The 27,677-nt window shown below is 44.4% G+C and overlaps 1 protein-coding gene across 2 annotated transcripts; it reads left to right on the top strand.

Annotated features, from left to right (window-relative positions):
* Window positions 1-1,364: 1,364 nt before the first annotated feature.
* On the top strand, window positions 1,365-20,087 carry MAEL (maelstrom spermatogenic transposon silencer). Of its 2 annotated transcripts, XM_032804820.2 has the most exons (12): window positions 1,366-1,720; window positions 4,008-4,094; window positions 7,475-7,577; window positions 9,131-9,286; window positions 11,066-11,107; window positions 12,140-12,267; window positions 13,309-13,363; window positions 13,495-13,636; window positions 15,179-15,241; window positions 17,123-17,255; window positions 17,736-17,814; window positions 19,747-20,087. In XM_032804820.2, the coding sequence occupies exons 1-12, from the start codon at window positions 1,589-1,591 to the stop codon at window positions 19,854-19,856; spliced, it is 1,230 nt and encodes a 409-aa protein (XP_032660711.1). In that variant the 5' UTR covers window positions 1,366-1,588; the 3' UTR covers window positions 19,857-20,087. The 2 variants fall into 2 exon arrangements, with proteins under 2 accessions (XP_032660712.1, XP_032660711.1); XM_032804821.2 differs by lacking the exon at window positions 17,736-17,814 and having other exon boundaries at window positions 1,365-1,720; window positions 19,747-19,854.
* Window positions 20,088-27,677: the final 7,590 nt, after the last annotated feature.

Raw genomic sequence — 27,677 nt, 5'->3', positions numbered from 1 at the left:
CTAGAGTCAATTGGAATTCCACCTGTGTGTGTGTTTGTGGTGGGTGGGCTTGCAGAGTCATGCATCTCACTTCCACCATGACTATTAATATTATACACTGGGTACAGTACAATCCCTATGTTCTTGCTTGTGCGAGAGAAAGAAAGAGTGTGGGGCAGAAAGAGACAAACAGAAATTCCATATTTGGTTCTTAATGAGGTTCTTCAGATATGCTTATATAATCAATTAGTGTCCCCTTGCAGCCAACTACAGGGGCACTGGAACAATTTTTATAGTGGGGGTGCTGAGAGCCATTGAACCAAACTGTAACCCCCTCCCCAGCACTCTTAAGTTCCAGCACCTATGGCCAACTACAGCTAATACACAGTATTTGTACGTATTTGCAGGTTGGCAACTGAAGTATTAGGCACCTTTCAGAATCTTCTCTGGAGAGGCTGTGTGACTGGCCTACGGTCTCACTGGAAGTCTGTGGCAGAGCTGTTTCCGGCTCCAGCAGCCTAGAACCTCCTGTGTACTCACTGATGACCTGCCTCCTGTAAGTGACAGTCAAGTAGGCAGCATTCAGTTAAACTAGTAGTAAGCACAGGAGGCCTGTCAGGTTCTAATGCAGCCTGCAGTTGCCTTCATCCTCATTACTGCGCTGGGGCCTGCAGGCCGACTAGAAAAGCGCTTGTGCTGGTACTCGGCCTAATGTCCTGTTGCCCCTTACAGGAGTTAACTCCCCACTGAGCAAACAGAGCTGTTGACTCCTCTCAGAGCTACTGTCTCAGGCAGCCAGTGCTGCATCAGTGACACCTCGCTCACAGCTAGCTGAGCTCCCTTTGCAATGACACAGGGCTAGAGGCGCAGGCTGTTCACGGAGGGCAGCTCGGACTCTGGTATATAAGGCGCACACCTGCATCGGTGGGGGTAGTCAGGGCCGGTTCCAGGTGTTTTGCCGCCCCAAGCAGCCAAAAAAAAAAAAAAGCCGCAATCGCAATCCCGATCGGTGGCAATTCAGTGGAGGTCCTTTGCTCCAAGCGGAAGCGAGGGACCCTCCGCCGAATTGCCGCCAAATACCTGGACGTGCCGTCCCTCTCCACAGTGGCTGCCCCAAGCACCTGCTTGCTAAGCTGGTGCCTGGAGCTGGCCCTGGGGGTAGTCTGGTCCCCCTGTGCCAACCAAGCCCCTTATCCCCCAGTGCTGCATGTCCCTGCGCGCCCTCCCCAAGCAGAACTACCGCTCCCAGCATGCCCTGGCCGCATGGTTCAGAACCGCACATCGAGACTACAAGTCCCAGCGTGCCCCGGGGCGAGAAGGCGTGTCCCCTGCTGGCACCGCCCTTGACACTCTCTCCCGGAAGCCCGCGGGGCGCGCACCCCTGGGGTCCTCTCTCATGGCCAATAGGAGATTGGCGCACGTGCTGCCTCGTGGCTCCATCGGGGCCATGCGCGCGCGGGCTGCTCAGTGATATGATTGGTTCTTTCTGCGCGGAGGGGCGGGGCTGAGAGAGAGAGGATTCTGGGGGCCGCTGGCGCGAAGGCGATAAAGCGGCGGCGTCCGGTCCGGGCTCGGAGGGTTGGTCGGTGCCCCTCCCCCCTGTCCCGACATGCCGAACCGCAAGGGCGCGCGCAACGCCTACTACTTCTTCGTGCGCGAGAAGCTGCCCGAGCTGCAGCGGCGCGGCCTGCCCGTGGCGCGCGTGCCCGACGCCATCCCGCTCTGCTCGCGGGACTGGGCGGTAAGCGGGGCCCGGCCAGCCCCGTGGGAAGGGCGGCCGGGGCTGGACCCCGCCACGTACTGTCATCTCGGGATGTGCAGCCCCTCTCCCCGCCAACACACCCCTTCCAACTCTGGGCGTGCAACCCCTTCTCTTCCTCCGGCAACGCACCCCCTCCAATCCCGGGCGTGCAACCCCTCCCCCCGCCAACACACCCTCCAACCCCAGGCATGCATCTCACCCCCCTTCAACCCTGGGCATGCATCTCCTCACCCCCAACAAACAACTTCCAACCCTGGGCGTGCATCTGCCCATTACCCGCCCCTAATCCTGGGTATGCATCCCACCCCAATACATTCTTCAACCCCAGGCATGCATCCCCTTATTACCCCTCCCCCAACTCTGGGCATGCATCCCTCCCCTCCAACCCTAGCTGTGCATCACCCCCATACACACACACACCCTCAATTCCGGGCGTGCATCCCCTCTGCACACCCTCCTCCAATCTTGGGCATGCATCCCCCCCATACGCACCCCAGCCCTGGATGTGCATCCCCACACTCACACATCCCCCCAACTGTGAATGTGCATCACTCCCATACACACACCCAACCCCGGGGCGTGCATTCCCCCCATATACACATACCCAACCCCAGGTGTGGATCCCCAACTATGGATGTGCATATTTCTCCCACGCACACATCTTCCAACTTTTGGCGTGCATCCCCCCCACCAACACACATTCTGCCCTAGATGTGTATTCCCCTATTACCTTCTCCCTACAGCTACCCCTGGGCATGCACCCCATCTACAAGTCCTTCTCCCCCCCACGTACACACCCACCCTATCACTTTCTATTCTGCACAGAGATCCTCTCTGGAGTGAAGTATCTTCCCTTTTAGATAGAGAAAGGCAGTAGGAAATACTTTTTCTCTTCTCTGTTTATGGTGTTTGCATGTTTCCTGAGTTAACTCAGTTTTAAAGGGATTCTCTTGTGGGGAATGGGTAACTGGTTTGAACTGTCCAATGTAGATGTGACACTATTAAGATATAAATAGTAGACAGTTCTTTGATCTGTTAAGTAGAAACCTCTTTAACTATTAAAGAGATTTAAAAGCCAATTTTCTTCACTATTTATCCTGTTTGTTTTAAATTTTTCCATGTTATTGGTGAATCAGTGAGGTTTGTCTCCTAGGTTTTCAATGTTGAAGTTTCTAAATTATAAATAGTACAGGATAATGAAAGATTATTTCAGTTAGAATTTTTTAAAAAGGACACTTTAAACAAAAGTTTAAAAATGCTTATTACCAAATCTAAAATTTGGGACAAATATGCCATTCTTTAAAGGGGAACAAATACAAGTCTGAATATAGAAATGTAATTTTGCTTTTTTAAAAAATAAATCTTATTTAAAAAAAATTAAAATTAAATTTAGAAATTTAAAATCTTGATCCTTAATTTTAAACACGTGTGTCAGTATTTGCTGGATTTGATCTATGGGAATAAAACATTTTGCCAATACTTAAAAAACTGTAAATGAAACTTCGACTAGTCTGGTTGCATAGTCCAAGTGGAAGAAAAGGCAAAATGTTAACAAATGGCATTAGAATCAGAATCAGAGATTATTAGGGTTGGAAGGGACCTCAGGAGATCATCTAGTCCAACCCCCTGCTCAGTAAAAGAGTGAATTAGATTGCTAAAATTCTTTTATTTATTCATTCTATGGCAGTGTGTCTCAAACTTATTTGATCGGGCCCCCTTTTTTTTGTGTCTGTAGTCCTTTATGCCCCTGCTCCTGCCACACTGGTACATATACTGCTCCCCAGCTCTGCTGCTGCTGACAATGGTGCTGCTTTCAGAGCTGCCCAACTCTGAAGGCAGAGCGGCTTCTCAGCCCCCACCCTCAAATACATTCTGTTCCTCTTGCCCCCCAATTTGAGACCCTCTATGCTAGGGTGTGGCTAGTAGCACAAGATCGGTGTGTTAAAATGTTCATTAACCTCAGTTTGGCTCTTAGTCTTGCAGCTTTATTAATAATGCATAATTTCTCCCCGAGTGCCCGCTTTAATATTAAAGAAAACCCAACAATCTCTTTCTACTAAGAAATTCACTTGCCAACTGGCCCTTATAGTGTTTACTATGATGTATCAGCCAGTACTGGCTCAATCCAGCTCCACTGCTGCTTTATCTAACCTTCTCTAAGCCGAAGACTACTTATTCTCCTAAGAGCTTGCTGGATTCTGGAGCAGGTTTGTCTTATTAGAATGAAATGGTCAGACAATAACGTATTTAACAATTTTATTCCCAGTTGCTGACTGAGGATGAAAAGGAGAAATATGCAGAGATGGCTCGTAAATGGAGAGCGGAGAACTCCACCCAGACATCACTGAAACAGGTAAATGGGAAGGTAGAAGAAGAAACTTGGAATTTGGAGTGGGCTGAATAAGAGGAGTAACACAGTTACAGGGGTTGGTAAAAAAATTGTGACACACGGGGCCACCCTAAGAACTTACGAGAAGCCTACCTTCTGCTCCTTTTCCTTTGTTAGTGTAGAAATATGCATGGCTAGAATATTAGTTTGTAATTGTGTCTTCCTTGGTAGTCCAGAAATGTCTTGAATTTACCAACAATGTAAATCTATAGTTGAGCGGCTTTACCTTCATCCTACAGCTACTCTTAAATGGAGGGGAGAGCCTGCAGTTCGGTATTCTGCCACACTGTGGACTTTTCCTCCAGAGTCTGCCTTACTCTGGATTTGGGGTTGAAGCATAACTAATTAGGGCTGTCACGTTAACAAGAAATGTTACTCCTTTTCCTATGACAGTACTGTTAAGGTCACAGGCACTTGAGGTTGTAACTGTAAAGTATGTTGGTCTAAATACAAAATTATACCAGTTTAAAGGTGTGATTTCATAGCAGTTTAGTTAAGCCAATGCAACTCTGTGTGGACGCTCATTTATGTTAGTTTTGCTTGCATTGTTAAATTTACAGTAGTACATAAACTTAAACCAACATAAGAGACAAGTTGCACCCGTTTAACTAAGCTAGTTTAACTTAGGGCTTGGCTACACTTGCAAGTGAGAGCACATTAAATCAGCCCAAGGCACCCTAGCTCCTTAGGTGTCCACACTGGTAAGTCACATAGGGCGCCTGGACTCTGTGGCTGGAGCGCCCCTGGTAGTCCACCTCCACAAGAAGCATATAGCTTGCTGCGCCCTGGTTGGAGCAGTGGAGTGTCAGTGTGGACGATGTGTTTCATTACTGTGGTGTGATTGGCCTCCGGAAATGTCCCATAGTCCCTTCAAGTCAAGTGGCCACTCCCGTCATTGTTTTGAACTCTGCTCCAGGCATGCAGATATCCCCTTTCAAAGCTCCGTTTCTGACAGCTGACATGCTTATCTGCTCCGGGACAAAGCAAACCATTACTGTGGAATGCTGCAGAGGCAGGCGTTTGTGCATGTGTGAGAGAGAGTGAGGCGTGGGGTGAGGGCTGATGTCAGGGTTTCCCACTGCTGCTGTTTGAACTTACAGGACAGCATGCTGACACACTCCTCGCCCCCTACACACAGCGCACTCCCTGTCACTCTCCACCCCTCCCCCCATTTGAAAAGAACACTGCGGCCACTTGCACACTGGAATAGCTACCACAATACACTGCTCTCTGTGGCATTGCAAGAGCAGCTAATGTGGCCACACCACTGTGCTTGCAGCTGACAGTGAACACATGGCAGTGCTTTCCCTGCTGCTATCTCTAAGGGCTGGTTTAACTCCCGGCGCTCTACATCTGCAAGTGTAGCCACAGCCTTACACTGGTACAACTGCTGTACCTAGACTACAGTAACTCCTCACTTAAAGTCGTCCCGGTTAACACTGTTTGATTGTTACGTTGCTGATCAATTCAGGAACATGCTTGTTTAAAGTTGCACAATGCTCCCTTCTAATGTCGTTTGGCAGCTGCCTGCTTTGTCCACTGCTTGCAGGAAGAGCAGCCTGTTGCGGCTAGCTGGTGGGGGCTTGGAACCAGGGTGGACCGGCAGCCACCCTATCAGCTCCCCTAAGTTCCCTGTGCTTCCTTCCCCCCACTGCCATGTGCTGCTCCTGCCCTCTGCCTTGGAGCTGCGCCCAAAGACTCGTGCTTGCTGGGAAGGGGGGAGGGGGGTAATGTCAGGGTGTCCCCCTCCCCCCTGCTCCTGCACCCCGCTTACCCCTTCTCCATATAGACCAGGGAGGAGACACGGAGGAAGAGAGACATAGCTTGGGGCAGCAGCTGCTGTCTCAACTTCCTGATCCACTTAAAAAGACAATGCACTTAAGAGTGGGTCAGCTTACTTAAAGGGGCAATGTGCATCTCCCTCTCACACACATCTTGTATTTGCAAGAGAATGTCTCTGCAATGCTGTCTCCCCTCCCTCATGTTCCTGCTGCCCTTGCCACACCTCCAGGTACCTCCCCCGAAGCTCCCATTGGCCACGGTTCTCTGTTCCTGGCCAATGGGAGCTGTGGGGAGGCAGTGCCTGGGGCAACGCATGGAGCCCTCTGCCCCGCCCCATCCCACCCTGGGCCCCAGGGACATGGTGCCGGCCACTTCTGAGAGCAGCGTGGGGCCTGCAGCACCATGGGGGGGAAAATCCTGCAGGAAGGATCCAAAGCCCTGAGGGGCTGGATTCGGCCCATGGGCATTAGGGTGTGCCTGCGCACACCTATGCTGGTCATGTTCATTGTTAAACTTACTATTTCAGGATATCCCTTGAACGTACCTCCTCTCCGGGGTTGGGAATCTGTATTAAATAATATCTTTAAGGAAGGGAAAATTGCTTACCTTGTAATTCTTCTTCTCCAGCAATGTTGTCATGCTTGTACACCTCAGAGTTTGAGGGGTTCAGATGAAAATGTAATTTGTCTTTTATTCACGCCATGAGCACTCACTTCTACATTGTTGATTACATGTTCTGAGAAAGTTGACTTCCTCTGTGCTGTTGTTTTTTGTTTTTGTTTTTTTTTAAGAAAAAATTATTGGCGTAAGAGAGAAGTGTGTAGGTCTCTTACATATAACTGAAGTTTGGGAAGTCCTTCTACATTTTAAAAGGAGCTAGTTTAAATGTTCTGTGGCCTCTGATGTTCCTGAAGTTAGAGCATACTCTGGGGGCCAGAGCTCTGATGCCAGCCTGGAGGTGTATCAGAAGGTAGAAAACCCTAAGAGTAATGAGAATTTTTTCGTGATTTGTACTGAAGACGCAAGACCCAAGATTGCGAATCCTGCATGATGATACCTTCAGAGAAGCAATAAATGGACATTGCTTACCCTGTCATTCTAACTTCTGAAATATTGTGTAATAATGGCTAATAAAGTTGATGTGAAAGAAATTGTCTTTAGCCTGCTCTTTCTAGGCTTTTCAGTTAGGGGGGAAGCTGTGTTAGTGAGAACCTAGGGGAAGGGGCAAAAGTCTGTAGGCTTGGAAGATATGTGACAAAGCTGAACATGGATGAATTGTCCTTCTGTGGATGTTCTTATTTTAATTCAGAGGCTTGGCTATAGTTCTTTCCATGTGTTGGTAAATTGGTGTGGGCACCGCTAATATCTTTTGTGTCAGACGAGAAAACATACCTGCTCATAATCTGCAGGTTCTGCCTGCATACTGCAAACTGTGGTTATGTGAGTTTAGAAGGAGCAGTGCTGCCATCCATTTATAGAGGACAAAAGAGGAGCTATCTTATGGCCCTTCTCTGACTTTGGAGGAGCAGACTATAGATTTAACTCTATTTTGTCTTCTGCAGCCTCCCAGTCAGATTTCTCCGGTTCCTGCACTACTGCCCATGCAGATACAGAGACGCACTTCTCTTCCAGATGCCATCAATCTTTCTTGGAAGAATGATCAGGGTAGAGTAAATCTAAAGAAGTTTAATCCTAAGGATCTTGTAGTGTTGGATGACTTCCATAAGGAGCCGAATTGCTACATCTGGCTTATAGGCTTTAGCTGGGGAAAGTGGGAAATTCATGTTTAATTTAGATCTGAATATATGTAGCATGTCAGACAAAAATTAACTTAGTTAAAATTACTATTGTAAGTTGTCCTTCAGTAACAAAGGATTTCATAATAGAAATGTAGTTCATAGTGTTCTGGGGGCAGTTTCTGCCCACAGATGTGTGTCTGTATCTCTTTTTAAACTTAATGGGAGTTGCATGTACATATTTGAAGACTGAATAAGGCCCTTAATGTCTGTAAATGATTGGAGATAAACCAAAATGAACTGCTGCAGGGAAGCATTTCTATTGTAACTTCCATTTTATTAGGGATATACAAGGCCTAGTCCAATGCTTATGTAAGGTATAACAGTGGGGAGTTTTTAGATGTTCAAGTTCAAGTTCAGAACAACAGTATAGACACTGGATAACAGGACAACCTAGCAGGGAGAAAGTAATTGTCAGTCAGTGCTGTACTTGCACATTGGCTGGCTAGTGTCCTACTAACTAGAACCCTGAAAAGCCAGTCTGTTCCCATCTGATACTTTGATCAGCATTGACTAGCCGCAAAGGAAACAGAGCACTGGCACAGTGCTCTTCACCATGCCTCTGAGCAGTGCTAGTATAATATACAGTAGCACTTACAAAATGCTGTAAACAGTCGAGCCACCAGCCAAGATACATAAAACCAGCACAAGTGCTAGGTAAAATATTATTGAAGAGAGAATGGGCTGGGCTAGGCTTGGGGTGAAGGAATATCCTTTGTCTGTGTTTCAGTGACAACTATCTGTATAGTTCTCACTGAGAGTAGTCAATATTTTAGTAGTTTGGACCTGTTGCTATGTTAAGTCTATGAGCATTGTTTCTTGTTTGTAACATACATAACCTGTCACATGTTCTTGCACTGTTATTTTAGAGGTGAGCTCTCTCTAAGGGCTCTTTGATTCTTTTCAGCCCTCCACAGGGTAAAAGCACTATATCCTTAGTTCAGTCTGCCTCCCACTGGATTTGGTTGAAGCTTAATGTGCTGTTTAGAGTTCCTGGTATCGGTGACATTTCCCTTCCCTACTTAGAGACAAAATCTTGGAGAGCTTTATTGGAAGGAGGCACGAGTGGTGGTGGTAGTTGATGGATTCCAGGCCCCTGGCATTCTTGTTAACCTGTGCTGTGATATTTACAAACAGTACCATCTGAATTAAGCTGGAGGTGAACTGTGACAGCAGAATCTCCTGATTTATGCAAAAGTGTCTTTTTAACAGTTACCTTGTCCTCCCACATGCCACTCCCTGTTTGTTTTATCCAATGGTTATCCTGTATCTTTACTCCGTTGTGTGGCCTAACACAGTGGGGCATTGATCTTCGATTGGGGCCTATAAGTGCTGCTGCGATATAAATAATAATGTTCACTGAATGAAAAAAAAACTTGCTTGCTCTCTCCTCTAGTGACCCCTGCAAATTTTTCCTTCCAGCTGTGCTTGGGAACATCTTCTACTTCCTGAACATTTACAGTCATGGAGAGCTGCCCTCTCCCTGTGAGCAGCGCTTCCTCCCTTGTGAGATTGGCTGTGTCAAATACTCATTACAGGATGGCATAACAGCAGACTTCCACCGCTTTGTAGATCCCGGTGAGCCTTAAGGGACAGACGGAGGGGAGGGAACTCATCATTTCAGTTGTGTGGAAGGATGAAGACTTTATAACCTCACTTCTCCCAACCCAGTTCATAAGACACGGTCCTGTTTCCAGAGGTTGAGCATTTTAGGTAGATAGCAGCAGCATAAATGCCTGTGGTTAATGCTGTCTTCTACTAAAGTCTGCAGAAAGGTGGCCTTTGGCATCCGACTGAGTGAGAACTTGGAAGGTAAAAGAAATCTTGTGAGAAAGTAGTTGAAATAAAAGCCTTTACGAAGCTGTCTAGCCATCAGCTGGAAGAAAAACTACTACTGTGTAGGTGGGATGCTGCATGCTTGTGTGCATTGGATTTAATAGTAAAATGCATTTGCCTAGATAGCAGCCGAAACACAGAGGTATGCAACAGGTTGTAAAATATGTGTATTGTGCAGAGTTTGTGCAAATGAGTATAACTAAGAAAATAAGTTTTAAATAAGTGAACATTCATGGTAGTTATGCAAGGACACACGATGATAAATAAAGCTGTTAACTAAGCTGTTATGGGATAAGAGGGAAGGTTCTCTCATGGACTGGTAACTGGTTAAAAGATAGGAAACAGAGGGTAGGAATAAATGGTCAGTTTTCAGAATGGAGAGAGGTATATAGTGGTGTCCCCCAGGTGTCTGTTCTGGGACCAGTCCTGTTCAATATATTCATAAATGATCTGGAAAAGGGGGTAAACAGTGAGGTGGCAAAATTTGCAGATGATACAAAACTACTCAAGATAGTTAAGTCCCAAGCAGACTGTGAAGAGCTGCAAAAGGATCTCACAAGACTGGGTGACTGGGCAACAAAATGGCAGATGAAATTCAGTATTGATAATTGGAAAGCATAATCCTAACTATATATATACAATGATGGGGTCTAAATTAGCTGTTACCACTCAAGAAAGAGATCTTGGAGTCGTTGTGGATAGTTCTCTGAAAACATCCACTCAATGTGCAGCAGCAGTCAAAAAAGTGAATAGAAAGTTGGGAATCATTGAGAGGGATAGATAATAAGACAGAAAATATCATTGCCCCTATATAAATCCATGGTACGCCACCGTCTTGAATGCTGTGTGCAGATGTGGTCACCCTATCTCAAAAAAGATACTGGAATTGGAAAAAGTTCAGAAGAGGGCAACAAAAATGTTTAGGGGTATGGAACGACTTCCATATGAGAAGAGATTAATAAGATTGGGACTTTTCAGCTTGGAAAAGAGACGACTAAGGGGAGATAAAATCATGACTGGTGTGGAGAAAGTAAATAAGGAAGTGTTATTTACTCCTTCTCATAACATAAAAACTAGGAGTCACCAAATGAAATTAATAGGCAGCAGGTTTAAAACAAACAAAAGGAAGTATTTTTTTCACACAACGCACAGTGAACCTGTGGAACTCCTTGCCAGAGGATGTTGTGAAGGCCTATACTATAACAGGTTTCAAAAAAGAACTAGATTCATTAATGGAGGATAAGTCCATCAATGGCTATTAGCCAGGATGGGCAGGGTTGGTGTCCCTAGTCTCTGCCTGAAACTGGGAATGGGTGGCAGGAGATGGATCTCTTGATGATTACCTTTTCTGCCCATTCCCTGTGGGGCATTGGCCACTGTCGGGAGACAGGATACTGGGCTAGATGGACCTTTAGTCTGACCCAGTATGGCCATTCTTATAGCACAACGAGGTATTCATTATTTAGTGTTTGTGTATCTGTTTCTTGCTTGATAATGTGTATTCTCTCTGCCCTCTTGCAGGAGAGGTGCCACGTGGCTTTCGGTTTCACTGTCAAGCAGCAAGTGAGTATCAGAGAAGGAAAGGAGTGGGATGCAGGGTTTGGCAGTTTCACTGGCTTCTGTACACCAGTCCTTCAAACATTTTCCTTACTTGTGAGAAGTGATGTTTCTCTAAGAACTGTGCATCTTGCATCCAAGAGAGAGATGGGCACTAGAGCAAACTTCCTGAGGGATTTCATAATGCTGTGTCTTCTGTAGACCAAGAACTCTTCTTTCTGAATAACTAGTCATTAAAGAACCTCTGACACTTTTCACTAATGATGGTGTCTTGCCCAAATGTCGATTGTGAGTAATCATGTCTTGTTGGTTATGATCTGCCCTCCGACATGGAATTCCAGTTAGCTTCAGTATGTCTGTTCTAAACAACTGTGTAACTTCAGTGCGTGAAGTTTCATAGACGTCGTTTCCATCTCTGAGGTGGCTGCCTTTCAGTGGTGGGTAAAGCATCTCCCCTGTGTGTGCACGTAGCTTGTAAAAAATAAATAAATGGGTAAAAAAATACACTGGAATCTTGTTTTTCCCCAAACTGGAAGATGCTAATATAAAGTATCATTATTAAAGAGGAACCTCTAGAAATACAAAGCTAATACTTCTCTATGCAGCATTGACATTCAACAAGTTAAAGTATTCTTACAACCCTGTCGGTTGGCCCTCTCTGCTGTTTTGACTTGCACTGCTTTGTTTTTACCTTTCCCTTGTATCGCCATTTGAGCAGTGTTTATAGATTCCAGTTAGTGGACTTCTGTCCCTACACACACTGCTAATTGACACAGCTCCTGCTTCCCTTTATCAAAATGCTTGGGTAACTCTCTTTAAAGCAGCATAGGACTCTCACCTCAGATCATCCCAGTTCTTGGGGGAAAATAATTAGGTGCATGTTAAAGGTGAGGTTCTGGTGGGTGCATGAATCTTGCAGATTTCACTTGTGGATGGTAGATGGGACTGGGAGCAGAGAAAGGAGTATATGTTTCTTTTAAAAAAAAAAAGTGGACTCCTTATATCCCATTTTTCTCTCTCCTCATTAACCTCCATTAGGCGATGCCACTCACAAGATCCCCATCTCTGGTTTTGAGCTCTCGAATGCTGGTCACCCTGTTGTGTTACGTGAACTTTACTCGTTTGTTCGGCCAAACCGTGGCAGGTGGCCACCTGTGTACTGCAAGGTACAATCCAGCCCCCTCTAAGTTAGAGCAACTGTTCAAAACACACAGTCCTATTGTAGCTGCCCAAAGAAGCCTTTATAGCAAGAGTGGGGAACCTTTGGCCAGCTGCTTAATTTCATCCGGCCTGCGGCTAGTCTCCATGCTGCAGGCAGGAAGCCCCAAGCCTCAGCGTCCTTCTGTTCCCCCCACCCCTCATGGGGCTGGAGCCACAAGCACCGTCTCGCCCCGCTGCAGGGGGAAGCTGGGGTTGCTTGGCCATTAAAAGTCTGGTTGGCTCCACGCAGCTCCCAGAAGTGGCTGGCATGTGCCTGTGGCCCCTAGGCGCAGGGGTAATCAGGGAAGCTCTGCATGCTGCTCCCCCAGTGATGGTTCCACAGCTCCCTTTGACTGGGAACTGTGGCCAGTGGGAGCTGCAGGGGCAGTGCCTACGGGGGTGGGCCTCATGCATTGCGCAAAGTCCACCGAGGGACTGGACATGCCAGCCACTTTCGGGAGCAGCATGAAGCCACGGCAGGCAGGGAGCCTGCCTTAGACCCACTGCGCCACCGACCAGGAGCCACCTGGCTTCCTGGCCAGAGCTCACACCCTGAACCCCTTGCCGCAAATCGGAATCCCCTCCCACACCCTAATTCCGTCCCAGAGTCTGCACCCCCCCCACACCTCATCCACAGCCTAAGCCCCCTCCTGCACCCAACCTCCCTCCTGGAGCCTGCACCCCGAACGTCCTCCCACACCTCAACCCCCGTCCCACCCCTGAGCCCCCTCCTGGACTCCAAACTCCTTGGCCCCAGACCAGAGCCCCCTCCTGCACCCCAAACCTCTCATCCCCAGTCCCACCTGAGAGCCCACACCCCGAGCCGGAGCCCTCTTTAGGACGCAGGGAGAACTTTCAGGAAGAGTGAAAATGGCTTTGTGCAAGAATTAAAGTAGCTGGAGAAGATGGTTTAGGAATGAGGTTGGGGTGGAGGAGATAACTAAACTCCACTCCATAGCTGTAGTTGTGTTCTGGAGCATGTGACAGTGAAACTTTTTTCTCTCTAGTCTGATGACTGGTACAGAGTCAACTGGTGTCTGAAATGGATGGCTAAGGAAGCAGGTGAGAAGTTAATTTTTTAAGATTGTAAGGAGTCTTAGTAGCTCAGCAGCATCTCCTCTGTCCCACCTATATTTGTCAAAATTTCTGCCCTTCCTTCTCCTCTTCTTGTCTCGGTCTTCTCTGAATAACAGGCACTGAGAACCAGCTGGAGCTTCACAGTGTGGAAAACCTGGTGGTGGAATTGTACCAGCGGAAACTTCAAAAGGAACCTTCCAAGACCTGGGTGCGCAACCTGCTGGATGTCTTCGTGTGGGATTACTCCAGTAACACTCGGTATGCTCTCATTGGCTCTTCCCTATTTCCTGAATAGGAAGATGTTATAGTGGTAACTGTCTGTTAGCCAGGTGCTTTATACTGTCCCCCAGTCCTCTGCACACGTACCTTTCTTACTTCAGTGTTAGGTTAACTGAAAACTCTAGTCTCATCATTAAGGCTGGTCCTCCTTGGATCATGGCTCAGATGTGGCTGGAGGAAATGCACTCTTGGACAGTATGTCTCTGATTTTTCAAGTGTAAGCATAGGTTTGAAGGCTGTGAGGCAGAGGCTTGTGGGTTTGACTTGAGAGTGGAAAGGGATGGGGTGAGATAATACTTCCATGTGCTTGTGTTTGGGAGGTATAATCTCAAATATGAACATCTTTGCTGCTTTGAATTTCATAACCCCATTAAAGTTGCATTAAGAAAAGGATTGGAAGAACGTTTACTTCATTAATAATCCATTGGATTATAGTAGTCAGATGTTCTTATTTGTACCCCATAAATTAAAATACAGGTAGATTGTTGGAATTATCCTGCTGGACTGTATATCCATTTCTGTCTGCCAAAATAGTTCTTGTTTTTTTTTAACGGAGGTGCTTAAACTAGAAATTAGAGCAAGGTTCTTTTTTCATCCATGAAAATTCATTGATTTAACTGGGTTTGCATGGATATGTCTGAGAGCGAAACACCTTCTACTTGAATAAGATTCAGTTTTAATATATTTCTTGCCTTACATTCACTTTTTGAATGTGTATCATGGACAGTAAAGATAGACATCTTGGTTTCACTTTCAGGTTCTCATGTACTAGCACAGTGCTGCAACATCTGGGCTGCAAATGCTGCAGGAGAAATTTAAAGTGACACTGCCAATTTACTTCTGACATTTTACCTGCTATTGTTATAAGTAACAGCTAAGACTGTAAACTTTATAACGCTAAGGTTATAGGAGAGCAATATCGGTCTGGTTATTGAGAGTTTTTGACAGCACTCTCTGTAGTCAATGTTATTTCCTTTGTATAGTCATTTCCCCCTGTTTCTGTGGGTTATTCACATACCAACAGGGAAAGGAAACTGTCCTTTTAATAATAATAATTTAAAAAATAGGTGGGGGGGAACCTTGTGACTACAAAATCACAAACTCCCAGGGAGAATCTGGGGCAGGTATAGTACCAAAAACTACTTTTAAGTCTTTGAAATTAAAAAGACTTCAGGTGGATGGTTTTCCTTAAATTCACTTTTCTTTTCTTTTTTTAAGAAGAAAAAGAGAATTTCTATTAGGTTTTATAAAACTACAACCTCTTAACTAAATGTAAATTTAAGGGGCCAAGCTATGTGACATGGTCCCTTTTTAAAATTTAAACTATGTTACTTCTGGGCACCGAGACTGTGCCAGGAGTTTTCTAGGTCCAGGTTTAATTACATTGAAAATGACTAGAAGAAAGGGAGGGTAGCATCAGCCAAGGGGTTTCTACTCCAGCTAGATTAATTATATCCATCTCAGTTAAGGGTGTAGTTTTGTTTCCATTGTGAACTCAGACGAATTTCAATCTGCACTTAGGTGCAAGTGGCATGAAGAGAATGACATCCTGTTCTGTGCTTTAGCATCCTGCAAGAAAACTGCGTGAGTACTGTCTGATACGTTGCAGACAATTCTTAGCTTCTGGACTCTCTAGCCCTGTACTTCTGGCTTCTCTACTCCTCTGAGGAAGGTTGTTCCCAAGTCTTATTTTTGTAATGGCTTTTCTCTGTAGGGATCTCTTCATTAGTGTCCCTTATTGTTTTCTGTAGTTTAAATATTAGCAACATGATCATAATATAATGTTATCCCATGGTATCAGTGCCTGCATAGACGTAGTTTGACTTCTATATTTGTGGGGGCAAGGGGCTTACTACTATTAATAGGTATAGGTCTAACGTCTGGATTTATCGATCGTTAGTGGTATTTAAATTAGTGTATTTGAAATCACAGATAAAGTTTACATTCAGTATTTAATAACCCTTAATGTTTTGTTTTAACTTAATTTGCCACATTTACAAGCTACCCCTTTAAAAATTAACATGCATAAAAACAAATTCCTGACTAAACAGAAACAAGCAATTTCATGTAATTATGAATTGTTTCCCTGTTTTTAGATACACGTAAATGTGCAATGCACACATCAGACAAATCCATTGCTAAAGCCTGTCCCCATTGCCCATCTGCCTAAGCCCATTCCACTCACATTTAGCTTTCCTTGTTCACTCTGTCACTCATCTGGGCTTGGCACAGTCAATCTGGTAACTGCACAGACCCTTGGAAGCATCTCAGATCTTGTCTTCACTTGCTGCAATGTTACCCGTGCTGATTAGAACGTAGCCCCAATGTCTAGATGGCTGTGTTTCTGGTTCAAGTCTCTTCTTTTATAGGCTAGTAAAACTGAAAAGGCTCCAAGCTGGAGCTCTGCTGTGAGGCATCAGGAACTGCTCTCCTGCCTTTCCCTTACGCAGCCCAGGTGGGGAAACTGACCTGGAAGCACAGAGCCCTTCGTGTCACCGCTCGCCACCCCAGGTGTTCCTCTAGGAGTCTGGGGGTGGCGGTGGTGGCAAGTAGCAACACCAGGCACCCTGTGTGTCCAGCTCAGTTTCCCCACCTGGGCTGTGCTAAGAGGCATCAGGAGCTGCTCTCCTGTCCTTCCCTGACACAGTTCACATGGGGAAACTGAGCTGGGCACACACATGGCCTGGTGTCACCACTTGTGCCCTTCCCCGCCCAGCCCTTCCGCTCCCCGAACATTTCTCCTCAGGTAGGAAGCAGGGCCAAATAGAAGGGAGAAATCTCGGTGTGCCCCCCCCCATGTGTTACCTCTGCAATAAATCCAGTTTAGGGGGGCAGTGCTCCCTCCAATCTCTGCCCATGAGTGCCTGTGCTTTGGGTATCTGGTGACTCTGATTGCTCTAATGTATTAGAATTATATTGAGGATTGTGCCATCTGCATTAGAGTTCACTGTGCTTTCTTAATAGCAGCTTAGAGTTCCTGTGTTTGGATGAAATATAGTGAAGACTTTCTACCAATTTCTATCCTAGAAATTCACGTATGACCCCGCGCGCTGTGCTTTTTGGAAGTAAAAGTAGGGGTAATTTAGGCAAATATCCATTTAAATAATTGCATTATCTCTCCAACAGTTGGATATAGAAGCAGTCTTCCTGTTCAAACTGATTTAATAATGCTGTGCACCATTAAACAATTGTCATGTTTCACCCTGGCTGATGGGGGCAAGTGATTCTTGTAGCTTCATGTATAATTTTTAAAGAAGGTTGGCCTTTTTTCTGGATGAAAAGATGTTATTAGGATGTAGTCCTCCTATCTCACTTCCCCCCCCACTTCAAAGTATTGTTGATAGCAGCTATTCCTTCTGTATGTCTTTCCCTGTAAAAGAGGAGTGAGGCCATGCTGCTTTTGTATATAAGAAATACAGTACAGAATTCTCATCAGAACTTTTTTTTTTCCTTTGCTCAATGTAGTTATTGCATCAGTAACACTCTGGCAAGTGTGTATGGAGTCTCGCTCACAACAGCTCACCTACCTCTGCAAGACTATGATTCCACCAACAATATAAATCCCAAGGTGGTGGTACTGGATGCTGGACGTTTCCAGGTCATCTTCTTTGAATTTGTGCTGAATTATTTCGGGCAGCTATGACTACTCTTTTCCTGAAGGTGGCCTGGTTTCTTTCTGGGGCTGTGGAGTTGATCTCTCAGTATCAGAGTGGCTATATTCACTTGTACAGCAGGTGACATCCTGGTTCATATTGCACAATGGTTATTGGGAAAGCCAACCAGGAAAGTTCTCCACTAGCTGACTAGACATCTTTCTGAAGTTTGTCCTAACCATTTGCTACAAAATCTCTGATCTAACCGTGAAGTTCTCCAAAATATACCTGCAAAAATGCTTCTTTTAGAATAAGAGGCAGGGAGAATTAACCTGTTTAAATCCTATGCAAATAAGCAATCAGATATTCTGTCTTGTCTAAATCTTTACCTGGCACTCTTGGGTATTGTGAGTAGGTGTGGTGGATGCTATGTGAAAGAACATTTCTCTGTTCTGAGAAGGGGGCTTGAATTTTTTCTGCTACAGAAGCTGAGGGCTCAGAATCCTGGTTGTAATCGATACTTCAGTTCTCCAGTTGAGAAACAAGGTGCTGCCTCTTCTGCTGGTGAGTTTGAGACTTCCAGATTTGGGAAAGGAAAGAATGAGAATTAAGTCTTTATCAAATGACTGTGGCACTGTGCTCCTTTGCACCCCTTGTCTCTGGATACAGTAAATGCCCAGATGATCATCACAATACTTCCCTTGGGTGGTACAGCTTCAGCTCATTGATGTACACAGTTGCAGATTTGGCTGAACGCCTAATGTTTGACCTTAATCAGATGGACCAGTGCCAGTTTTACTGGAAAGAATTCCCAGAGCCGAAAAGGACTCCTCCAGTTCATTGTGTTCAGCACTCCTTGTGTGCTGTTACCTCCAGCTCCTGCAGCCCTCCTTTCTCTCAACATACACCAGGGTTGAGAGAGGACTTCCTGGTGGGTATTTGGGGTAGGGTTGTCTTCCCAACACGTTGTCTTGTATAAAAAGTACAGTACATACAAACTCAATGAATGCTTGTTGCAGTATGACTTCCATTATAAACTTGACTCCTTGAAAATCTGCCTTTTTGGGGCTAAAACATTCGTTAGCTGGTCAGAGCCCAAAGATGACATTTATTTTATGAGAAATGAGCTGCATTTTCCCAGGTACTTCTGAGTTAAGTGAGCAAGGGAAACAGATCTTCTTCCTAAGCCACAAAGTATGACGTTTTCACAAGGGTATCTGAAATGTCAGATCATGACTAGTTTTCAGTGAGGGCTAGTAGCTGTGAGTTTGCAAGAAAAACAATTTAAATAGTTTTTGTTTAAAATCTTTTTCTACTGCATATACAGTCTTGCTATATTTCAAGTTTCAGTATTGTGGAGTTGGAGCAAACGCTCTTTACTTAGTTCATAAAGAAAAGCAAAACAACTGAGAACTTTTCCTTTAATGCTCTTGGCAGTATTAACCCACATGTATGTCATGTACTGTGCCAAATTCTGCTCTAGCTCTGTATAACCTCACTAAAGGCAGTGGTTTGCTTGGAGCAACAAACAGTGGACCAGTTTCTGCTTTTCAAATTCAATAGCTGTGTGCAGTATGGGTGGACTGACATTTCTAGGAGAACCTAACTCTTGCCTTTTTAGACTCTTTGGCCTTAAATGCTCAATTTTAACATTACTCTGATGAAGATTTACGTTTAACTTGTAACTTTACACATGTGCTCAGACATCTGAATGCCTAACAGAAAATGTGAAAGGGCAAACTAAGTTTCCATACCAACCTAAAGAATCCTACTAGCAGCAAAATAGTTGTCAGTAGCGTGTTCCAGCTTGGATCTACACCCAGGATGAAAGCTGCCGTTCATTCCTCCCTCAGATCTGGTTTGTCAGCTGTCTGCAAACTCTAGCAGACATCACCGTCTCAACACTCTGCTCATGTTTTTAAGACTGGTTTCCTTTATATCCCTAAGGGCTAGAGAATTAGGTTTTGTGAACCTCATTTGCCATGTTTCCAGCCAGTGATGTAGCTGCATTGATGCAAACCCCTAGTGTAAACAGGGTAAACTAGGATGTGCTGAGTTGCAATTTACCACTGATTAACACTAAAGTAGACCAGTACCCATTAGGGGTTTGAGTAAGGGCAGTCAAAACAGCGACTAGAATTGGTTCAATCTTTTGTGTAGACCAGACTGGGGAGGGGAGGAATTTTAAATGAAAATTTAGATTCTGGAGCACAAGATGGTAAACAGGGAAAAATACCAGTTCTCTGACTCGCCTAATCCAACCCCTGCACTAAGACCACAAACTGCAAGTCATGAGCAGTTGCCAGAAGGACGTCATTGGTGGACTTTGAGGACAGCATTTTAAAGTCCAAGACTCTGCCTCTTGGTTAGGTCAGTCAAAAGGTGCAGCCCCACTAGTTTTCAGATGGTGCAAGGGGAGATAGGACAGCAGATCTCTTGAGTTATGCATGTATTAAATGCTGATTGACTTGCAAAATGTACTGGTTAATTTTATAGGTGAACATCCCTCTGGAGTGATGTCGTCATGTAGAACAAGCACACGAGGAAGAGGAATCACTCGCTTGCTGGAAAGTCTGGAGACACTCTCCAAGTCCTCCAGCAACTGAAAGCCTACCTGCCCTTCTAACCTTACCAGGAGAACGGCACATCCTGCTCTTCCTTATCCCCATTGTAGTCTGGGACTTTACCAGATTGCAGTTGCTTTGTCTGTCCCTCTATGCGAAACCCTAAAATACATTCCCCTTCCCTTGACCCAATGTAACAGTTCCCTTAGAATGATGACAAACTTGTTGACTGGAGGGGAATTTTCTTTCAATTAGAAGGAAATCCTGGTTTTATCTATAGAAGTACATATTTTGAAGGGAACTGACAACTTCTTGCTCTCTTGACTAAATGCAGTCTTTGGGCTTTTCTTTTGTTAGCTAACGGGAGGAGAAGTGCAAGAAAGAGAAGTTGGTGGTCAGAAACTGCATGTTAAATGTTCTTTTGGTGGTTAATATAGCATTAAACATGTTATTTGAATGGTTTAGTTCTTTAATTTCTCTATCACCATGGTGTCTTCCCCACCTCCATCCCTCTGTTAGATGTTGGAAGACAGTTGTCTCCGCATATAGCCATATAAAGTAACACGTGGCTGGGAGGCATTCTAGTGCTGAAAGACTGGGTGGTGGGAGTGTCTCAAAGGGGTACTGCCATAAATTTTTCATGAGTGGAGGGATGGATTACATAGTTGAGTTGGGAAAGTAAATAGACTAAAATACTTGTTGGTAGAAAATCTTCCTTTTGTCTTATACTTACTGTGAAAATACGGTAGGAGTCTTGTCCAGCTGTTCATGTTCTGTTGGGCATTGACAATATACCAGGGTGACAAGGGTCTTGGCTTTTCTATGTAGCTGTGCTGGCGAATACTGGTGTTACAAACTATCATCAGCTCCTCAAATCTTGTGGTTCATAACAATATAGAATAACCTCTCTTTTTCAAAGGAATCCCAAAACCATTAGTCTGTTTGTTGTACATGTCTGCAGGCACAATTTCAGACACCTAGCAGGGCTGGAGTGACTGCTGACTATTAGTATTTTGGAGTACCTGTAAGAATGAAAGTAAATGTGGAAACTGGGACACTTTATCACATTTTATTAGAGAATTGGATGCCAGATCTCTGGGGAAAGAGATGTCTTACCAGTTTCCTGAAAAGTTATGTCTTCTGTAAATTATTTTTTTTAATCTTATGTTTTGAGGCAGTTGTCTGTAGAAATAAACCAAAGCTCTTTTTTTCCCCTTTAAGTTCCTCTGAGCTTCTTCACAGTTTACTCTAACTGAAGTTGCTGTTATATACTAATTCCACAGCAATTAATGGCGATGTTACAAAATGGATTGTGTTCCTGGTAGGAAGCAAAATGCAGATGAGTTAGCTCATTCCATCAGGCACTTAAGAAATCTTTAATGTGCTTACCCATATAATTATAAGGAGCTCAGATACCACAGTAATAAGTTATGGATAAGTGCCTGGATAGGTATTGTTTCATCTGGAAATTAGCTTCAGTCGTACGGCGGCTATCAAGTGAACTGCTTTGATACCCAGGGCTGGCTTTAAGCTGATTCCCTGGAATTGGGCCCCATGTCAAAGAGGGGCCCATGCCTAAGGGGGCCCTGCTCCGGTGGTCTTCGATGGCATTTTGGCGGTGGGGGGTCCTTTGGTGCCGTGGAAAACCTGGGGCAGACCCCCCACTGCCGAAGTGCTGCCAAAGACCCGGACCGCTGCTAAGTATTCCAACTGGGCCCTGTGGGTCATAAAGCCGGCCCTGCTGATACCTCCTACCTGGCAGACCAGCCTATATGCCCGTGAAGCTTCCTTGGATGATTCCAAAGTCGCATGACTCCTTCCATAGAGGCCATCCATCCACTTGACAAGTCTCCCGGTTTCCAGTATTAGTGATGAACTTTCACCAAGCAGGAGACCAGAAAGCCTTTGAAACTGAGTTTTTTGGCAGTGAAATATCTGGAAATATTTGATGTGATCATTGTGAAGAAGAAACAAGACACCAGTTATCTTTGGGTGACACTAAAGGTTTGTCTCTATTCAGAAAACTTGAAGTGGTGATTACATCATTGTAGTTACACCGGCCCAGATGTTTTTTAATGAAGACAAACCTTTAGGCTAAGATCATACTTATGAACACCACTGCTCCTCCCCTTCTCTCTCAATTCACTCAAAAATTTTGATAATCATTTGGCTATTTTGAGAATTGAAAGTTGTAATAAAAATGTGTTTTGATTTTAATTATGTCGCTCATGCACAAAACAGTGTATTTCTCTTTATTTAAAAAAAATAGACTTCCTTGGTTCGTAGTGTCTGTTATAGCAAGCCCACAAATTTAAAGCAATGAGTAACACTAATGTGCTTATTGACATGACATCTAGATGCTGTGACAGCTGAGATATGGCTGCCCAAAAAAACAAATTCAGAGTTGAGTCTCACCAGTCTGCTTCTCTGCATCTTTGTGTTACAATAGAATGCAAATTATACAGTATACATTTATACATCATAGGTAGTGGACTGTAAACTCAAGACAGTGACTGTTGTGTCCAGCAAAATGAGCTGCTACTGTAATACAAATATTAAAATGCATATCTTAAAGAGTGTTTTACACTTAAGATGGATATATAGTACACTTTGCCTTACTAGTGTACATGTGTTGTGTAAAGAAGGATCTTGTTAATGGATGTGAGAGCATGTAGTGAATGGTCTCATTGCATCTGGTGCTTGAAATTTCAGCTTTTCAAATTCGACTTTTGCATTTATGTGACAGGGGAAAGTAGTTGTGTCAACTAAACCACGATCATTATGCTCTTTATTTAAAAAAACTATGCTGAAGGTCACCATTACATATAGTCTGCTAATGCACAGACTGTTGTAAGCAGCAGCAGGTCCATGTGAACTTTCAGTCATCTTGCCTTGGAAATTCTACTGGGGAAATAAAGAACAAGGCAAAGGGAATATAACATTTGGGAAGAGTTTGAGTGATAAAACCAGACTTTAAATGTTGTTCTTCATTATGTGTAAAGTACATGCTTAATATTGTGGGGGCGTGTGGATGTTCAGCCTCTCTACAAATTAAACTGTCTTTAAGTGTCTCCCTTCCAAAAGCCACCTTTAATTAACTACTTTAGTCAGACCTGACTCATTGCCCTCCTGCTAATGTGGGTTGTCACTTGGCTCAGTCCAGTGACACTGATGGGAAAAAATCACCCTCTTTTAAGCTAAGGCTGTATCAAAGAATTCACTCTACCAGAATAAGATGCTTAGTCAAGTATGACATTGCCCTTTGCTTGCCCATGCAGCATTACTGGCCAGAGAAACTACTACTGTCTGAGGGTTATGAAAATAGAGTGAAGTAAGACAAGCTGGTGCTTAGTTAAAGAGTATTTACAGTGGTTGATATGATGGGCACTTATATTAGCAATCAAGGCTTCTTTCAAAGGAGAAATAAAAATGGCTGCTGTTTCAAAAGAAAACATGTTCTTGTGGAAAATGGGAGAAATTGCCCTTGTACAGGGGAACTTGTTAATTCTCTACTCTGGTAACATCTGAATGTTGCTCAGACACATTTTTAACTAGCTTACCAATGTTGTGGGAAAATTACCATGTGTTGTGTTTGGATCAGAACAGCCTGAGGCTCCTTTATTACAAGCAATGCAGGGAGAGACCACCAGTCTGGCAGCTCTCCCGAATAAAGAAACACAGAAGCGTATATAGCTTAAAGCCAAAATTAGTCACGCACACTTTTTCTGTATTGGGGAAAATTATTAATGAAGAACACCCCCTTATTAGGAATACAAAAGCACAAGCTTTTCTGTTGATTAACAGGTTGTTCCTTTGTGGTTAACTGCTTTCCTAACATTTTGCTTTTAGAGGTACATTTCACAGGATTGGCTATTACAGTTGCTTTACTTTATAATTTTCCATACTCCCCTCTTTCGTCCCCTACCACGTGTACAGCTCTCTTGACCAAAGTTTTAGGCCTACTCAAGTTTTCCTTCACACCAGTTAGCTTTGAAAGAAAACACAGTAGAAGTTCCCCTGGGTCACTTCCTTCCTCCCCTCAACTTCAGGCCAGGAGGTCTTTGTACTATGCCATAACATGAGGGGTGTCTCACATACACTTGGTGATATAGCAGGTTTTGGTTAGTTGAGTTTGTTGAAATGTTTGTAACACTTTACTAAAGGATAATGGGGCACCATGGAACCACAGTGAAACAACTGGCAAAACTTCTCCAAAACAGATGCAACAAACTAGTTTTTCAAAATGTGTGTGTGAAGATATCATCTCTGTACATGTCCATCCACTTGTAGGCCACTGGACTTGATGTAGGATGTTTTGTATCCAGTCTATGGGGTGCAGCCATGCTATTGATACGGTTCTGGTCTGATATGCATAAGTCTGATGTCACATTTCTCGAAAAGGTCAGATACTAAACTTAGTTGTGGAGACCAGTGTCCTGGCTACTGCAAATGGAGGAGGCAGTGGTAGCACAAACTTCCCTTCACAGCCCTTCTAGTATACCTTGATCTACCCTAAAAGAACTCCCTTTTAGAATTAAAGGAATTTGTCTCCCTAGTCTGTCTGCTCTCTGGCTTTTTTGAGGAGACTGCTAGTAAGGGTGGCAGTTGTGATGTGAACATATGCTCACTAGTAACTGGACTGAGACCAACAACTTGTCCATGCAGTAAATGCATGAACATTCGTCAACTAGTAACATGATTCTTTTTCCTGTGTGTTAGTGTAGATCCCACTGTAAGTGCACGTGGGCCTCGTGTACATGAGCTTCAGAATCTTTTGAACAGCAGGGTCCACTGGGGCTCCATAAGTGCCCTATGCCGCCTCATGCTCCCATGCCAGTGCATGAAGGGTGGAATAGCTGCAACCCTCCCTCAGTTCTCTCTTACATCCATGGCAGCAAGGTAGAATGTAGCAAGTGCTCTCTACTCTCAGCCACTACTCTCCTGAAGACTTCAAAACCTGTCTCAAAAAATTGTGAACTTTATCTTTTCCACTCCTTTAAATTAGATGTTTCTGGAAAAAAGAACTACTATGCTTAGGCAACCCCTCCTGCACACACGCTCTTCCACACTGTGGGGTAAGGAACTTTGTGCCAGCACCAGACCTCATGGTGGACTCTAAGCTGTCAGGGTTCAAACTCTGACCATCCTGTGATGGGCTTATCTCCCCTGTGGACAGGAATAGTTGATGCCTGTTTTGCTTGGGGGGGAGAGACATCCCAGACAAGTGATCTGTGTGCCAGACTTTCTCCTCGAGGACTTGCAAGTCTGGGGATGCTCAGATGACATCTGCTAGAGATATGACTTCCCATAAATGTCCTGGATGATAGCAAATCCATGATGCACAACAACCAGCACTCCTGTCTTTGGAAGCCATCAAACTCTGGACATGGGGCTGCCAACACAGAGTAACCCCAGTGGCTCTTCACCTCCTGAGAGTCAGCAGTGACTTGGCAGTCTTCCTGAACAATCAATGCTCCATCATAGACCCAATGCTCCTTCTATGGAGGATTTCTGTGACAGACCTGTTTGTTTAGTTTTAAGCCCATGATCATTACTAGATGCTTTCCTTCTGCCTCCTGTGTGGTAGAACAGACACCGCCTCTATGGCTTTTTGCTGACTCATCTAGGATGATATCCAAAGTCAAACAAGACTCAGCCATTCATGATCATTGTCATAGCTTCCTCTTGGCCAAGGCAGTTTTAGACTTGTTACTGATATCCATTCACCTATTCAGGTCCCACCCTGCTGAAACCTGATTTCAGAGCACTGTGGTCAGATACTTCATCCAAACCCACAGTCTCTGCATCCAACAGCCTGGATGTTAGTTAGTTGAGTACCTCAGACAGGAACTGTTCTTGACAAGCCCGGGAAGACCTTGCCTGGAAAGACTTACTTGACAAAATGGAAGAGATTCTCAATATTGATGACCCAACATAGCTTGGATTCTTGGCAGGCTGTGATGCTGAAGATACTCAATTATTTGCTGCGCCCTGGCTTTTCATTCAGCTCTGTTAAAGTCCCCATCACAGTGATCTCAGCTTGCTATCTGCTTGTGCTGTCGTGCTTGATCTCTCACCCAAAAATATTGAAGGTCCTCAAGGATCTTGATATACTTATCCACCAGTGAGAGAACCTACTCTTGCCTGGGACCTCAACATTTCAGACTTTGTCAGAATGGTCCTTATTTTGTTTTACTCTGAAGATGATCTTCCTAGTTACTATTGCTTCAGCTAGAACAGTGGATGATCTCTTCTGCACCATATGTCACAGGGACAAAGTGTTACTGAAACCTCTCCCTAAATTCATCCCCAACGTGATCTCAGAGTTTTTTCCTGAATAAGCCAATTTACCTACTTGTTTTCTTCTCAGAACCCCACTCAACACCAGGAGAGAAGTTATACAAGCTGAATGTTTCCATAATCTTACTGTATTATATTGACGGAACCAAAGTGTTCAGGCTATCTCTCCATTTGTTTCTCCCCCATTCCAAAGACCAAGCCTTCTAATCACAAAGGACACTGAAGTCGATAATGCCGTGTAGCTCAGAGTGTTACCACTTGGTTGGTGTACTCCTTTTACGTTAAGGCTTAAGTAACATCCTCCCCCTGCTTCAGAACATGCCAGTTTTTTAAATCTGCCAGGATAAAATAGTAACCCACTGAATTTTGTCAAACATTATGCAGTGGACTTAACTACCAGGGCAGGTGCCAGGTTTAGAAAAGCAGTACTACAATCAAATTATTGCTCAACGGATAAAGCTGAAACACTTTGTTCTTCCCTTCCAGAGGGGATACAGCTACTGGTTGTATTTAGTGGGATCCACACTGGCATATACTTGAAGAAAAAAGAACTGTTACTTTCCCTATAGTAACTATGAGGCATCCAGGTGTTTGTAGTCAGCGTGGATCCCACAACCTGTACTCCATCGCTGCTTTTCATAGTCTGCTGTCATGGACTTCTGTGAGGGAACTGAGGGAGGGTTGTGGCCACTTTGTCTTTTGTGTCCTCACACAGGAGCACAAGGAAGCATGTGTGTTTGGGTAGCATGGATGGACATGGCTATTCAAAAGGTTCCAGGCTTGTGCACGTGAAAAACCAGTGCTCCTAAAGCAGAAGATACACACTCACAGCAACCTCTCAAAAAAACACAGTTACTGTAGGGTGATAGCTTTACTGCCCCCACTTCCAGAATCAAACCAAAAGAGAAATGCTTCATCTCCCATGGTGGCTAATCCCCTGCCCTATCCCAAAGTGTGACCTTTCCACAAAAATAAGGAGTTTGGAGTAGTTAGATTACAGTATGTGCATGAGATTGAGCTTTTTTAATTTTTAGTTAAGATACATAACTGACAAGCATAGAAATGGTTTTGCCAGTTGAATAAAAGTTTTTCATCTTATATGTGCTAGCTGAAGGTGCAGTGTAGTGGGGCTGAGAGGATGAAAGAGGAATGAAGATATTATCTAGACTTGGATCCCTGCATAGTATCCTCCCCTACTCCCCCAACCTAGCCTGAAGTAGGGTGCTAATTTTTAATAAAGTAGCTTAATATAACTACAAAAAAAAAAAGCAGTGAATGCTATTATTAGTCTAACCGTGTATTATTTCTGTTCCCTCACTTTTCCTTGATTCTATCTTTGAAACTCTGGCAAGCTGCTGTAATTACCACTTTCAAATGATTATCCAGCTCCCAATAGAACAGGTGAAAAGTTGGCTGGGACATTACTTCCGAATTCCCTTATGTGGGGACACGCCCATGTGGTGTTAGTCCTGATGCACCCTGAATTAGCTTTGGTGGTTTGCTCACCATACTGTGAGCTTCCTCAGATGATAGTGCAGCAATGTCTCTTTCCTAGAACAGATG

The sequence above is a fragment of the Chelonoidis abingdonii genome, chromosome 1, assembly GCF_003597395.2.
Source record: "Chelonoidis abingdonii isolate Lonesome George chromosome 1, CheloAbing_2.0, whole genome shotgun sequence".
NCBI lineage: Eukaryota > Metazoa > Chordata > Testudines > Testudinidae > Chelonoidis > Chelonoidis abingdonii.
This window is presented reverse-complemented; position numbering and strand designations above follow the sequence as displayed.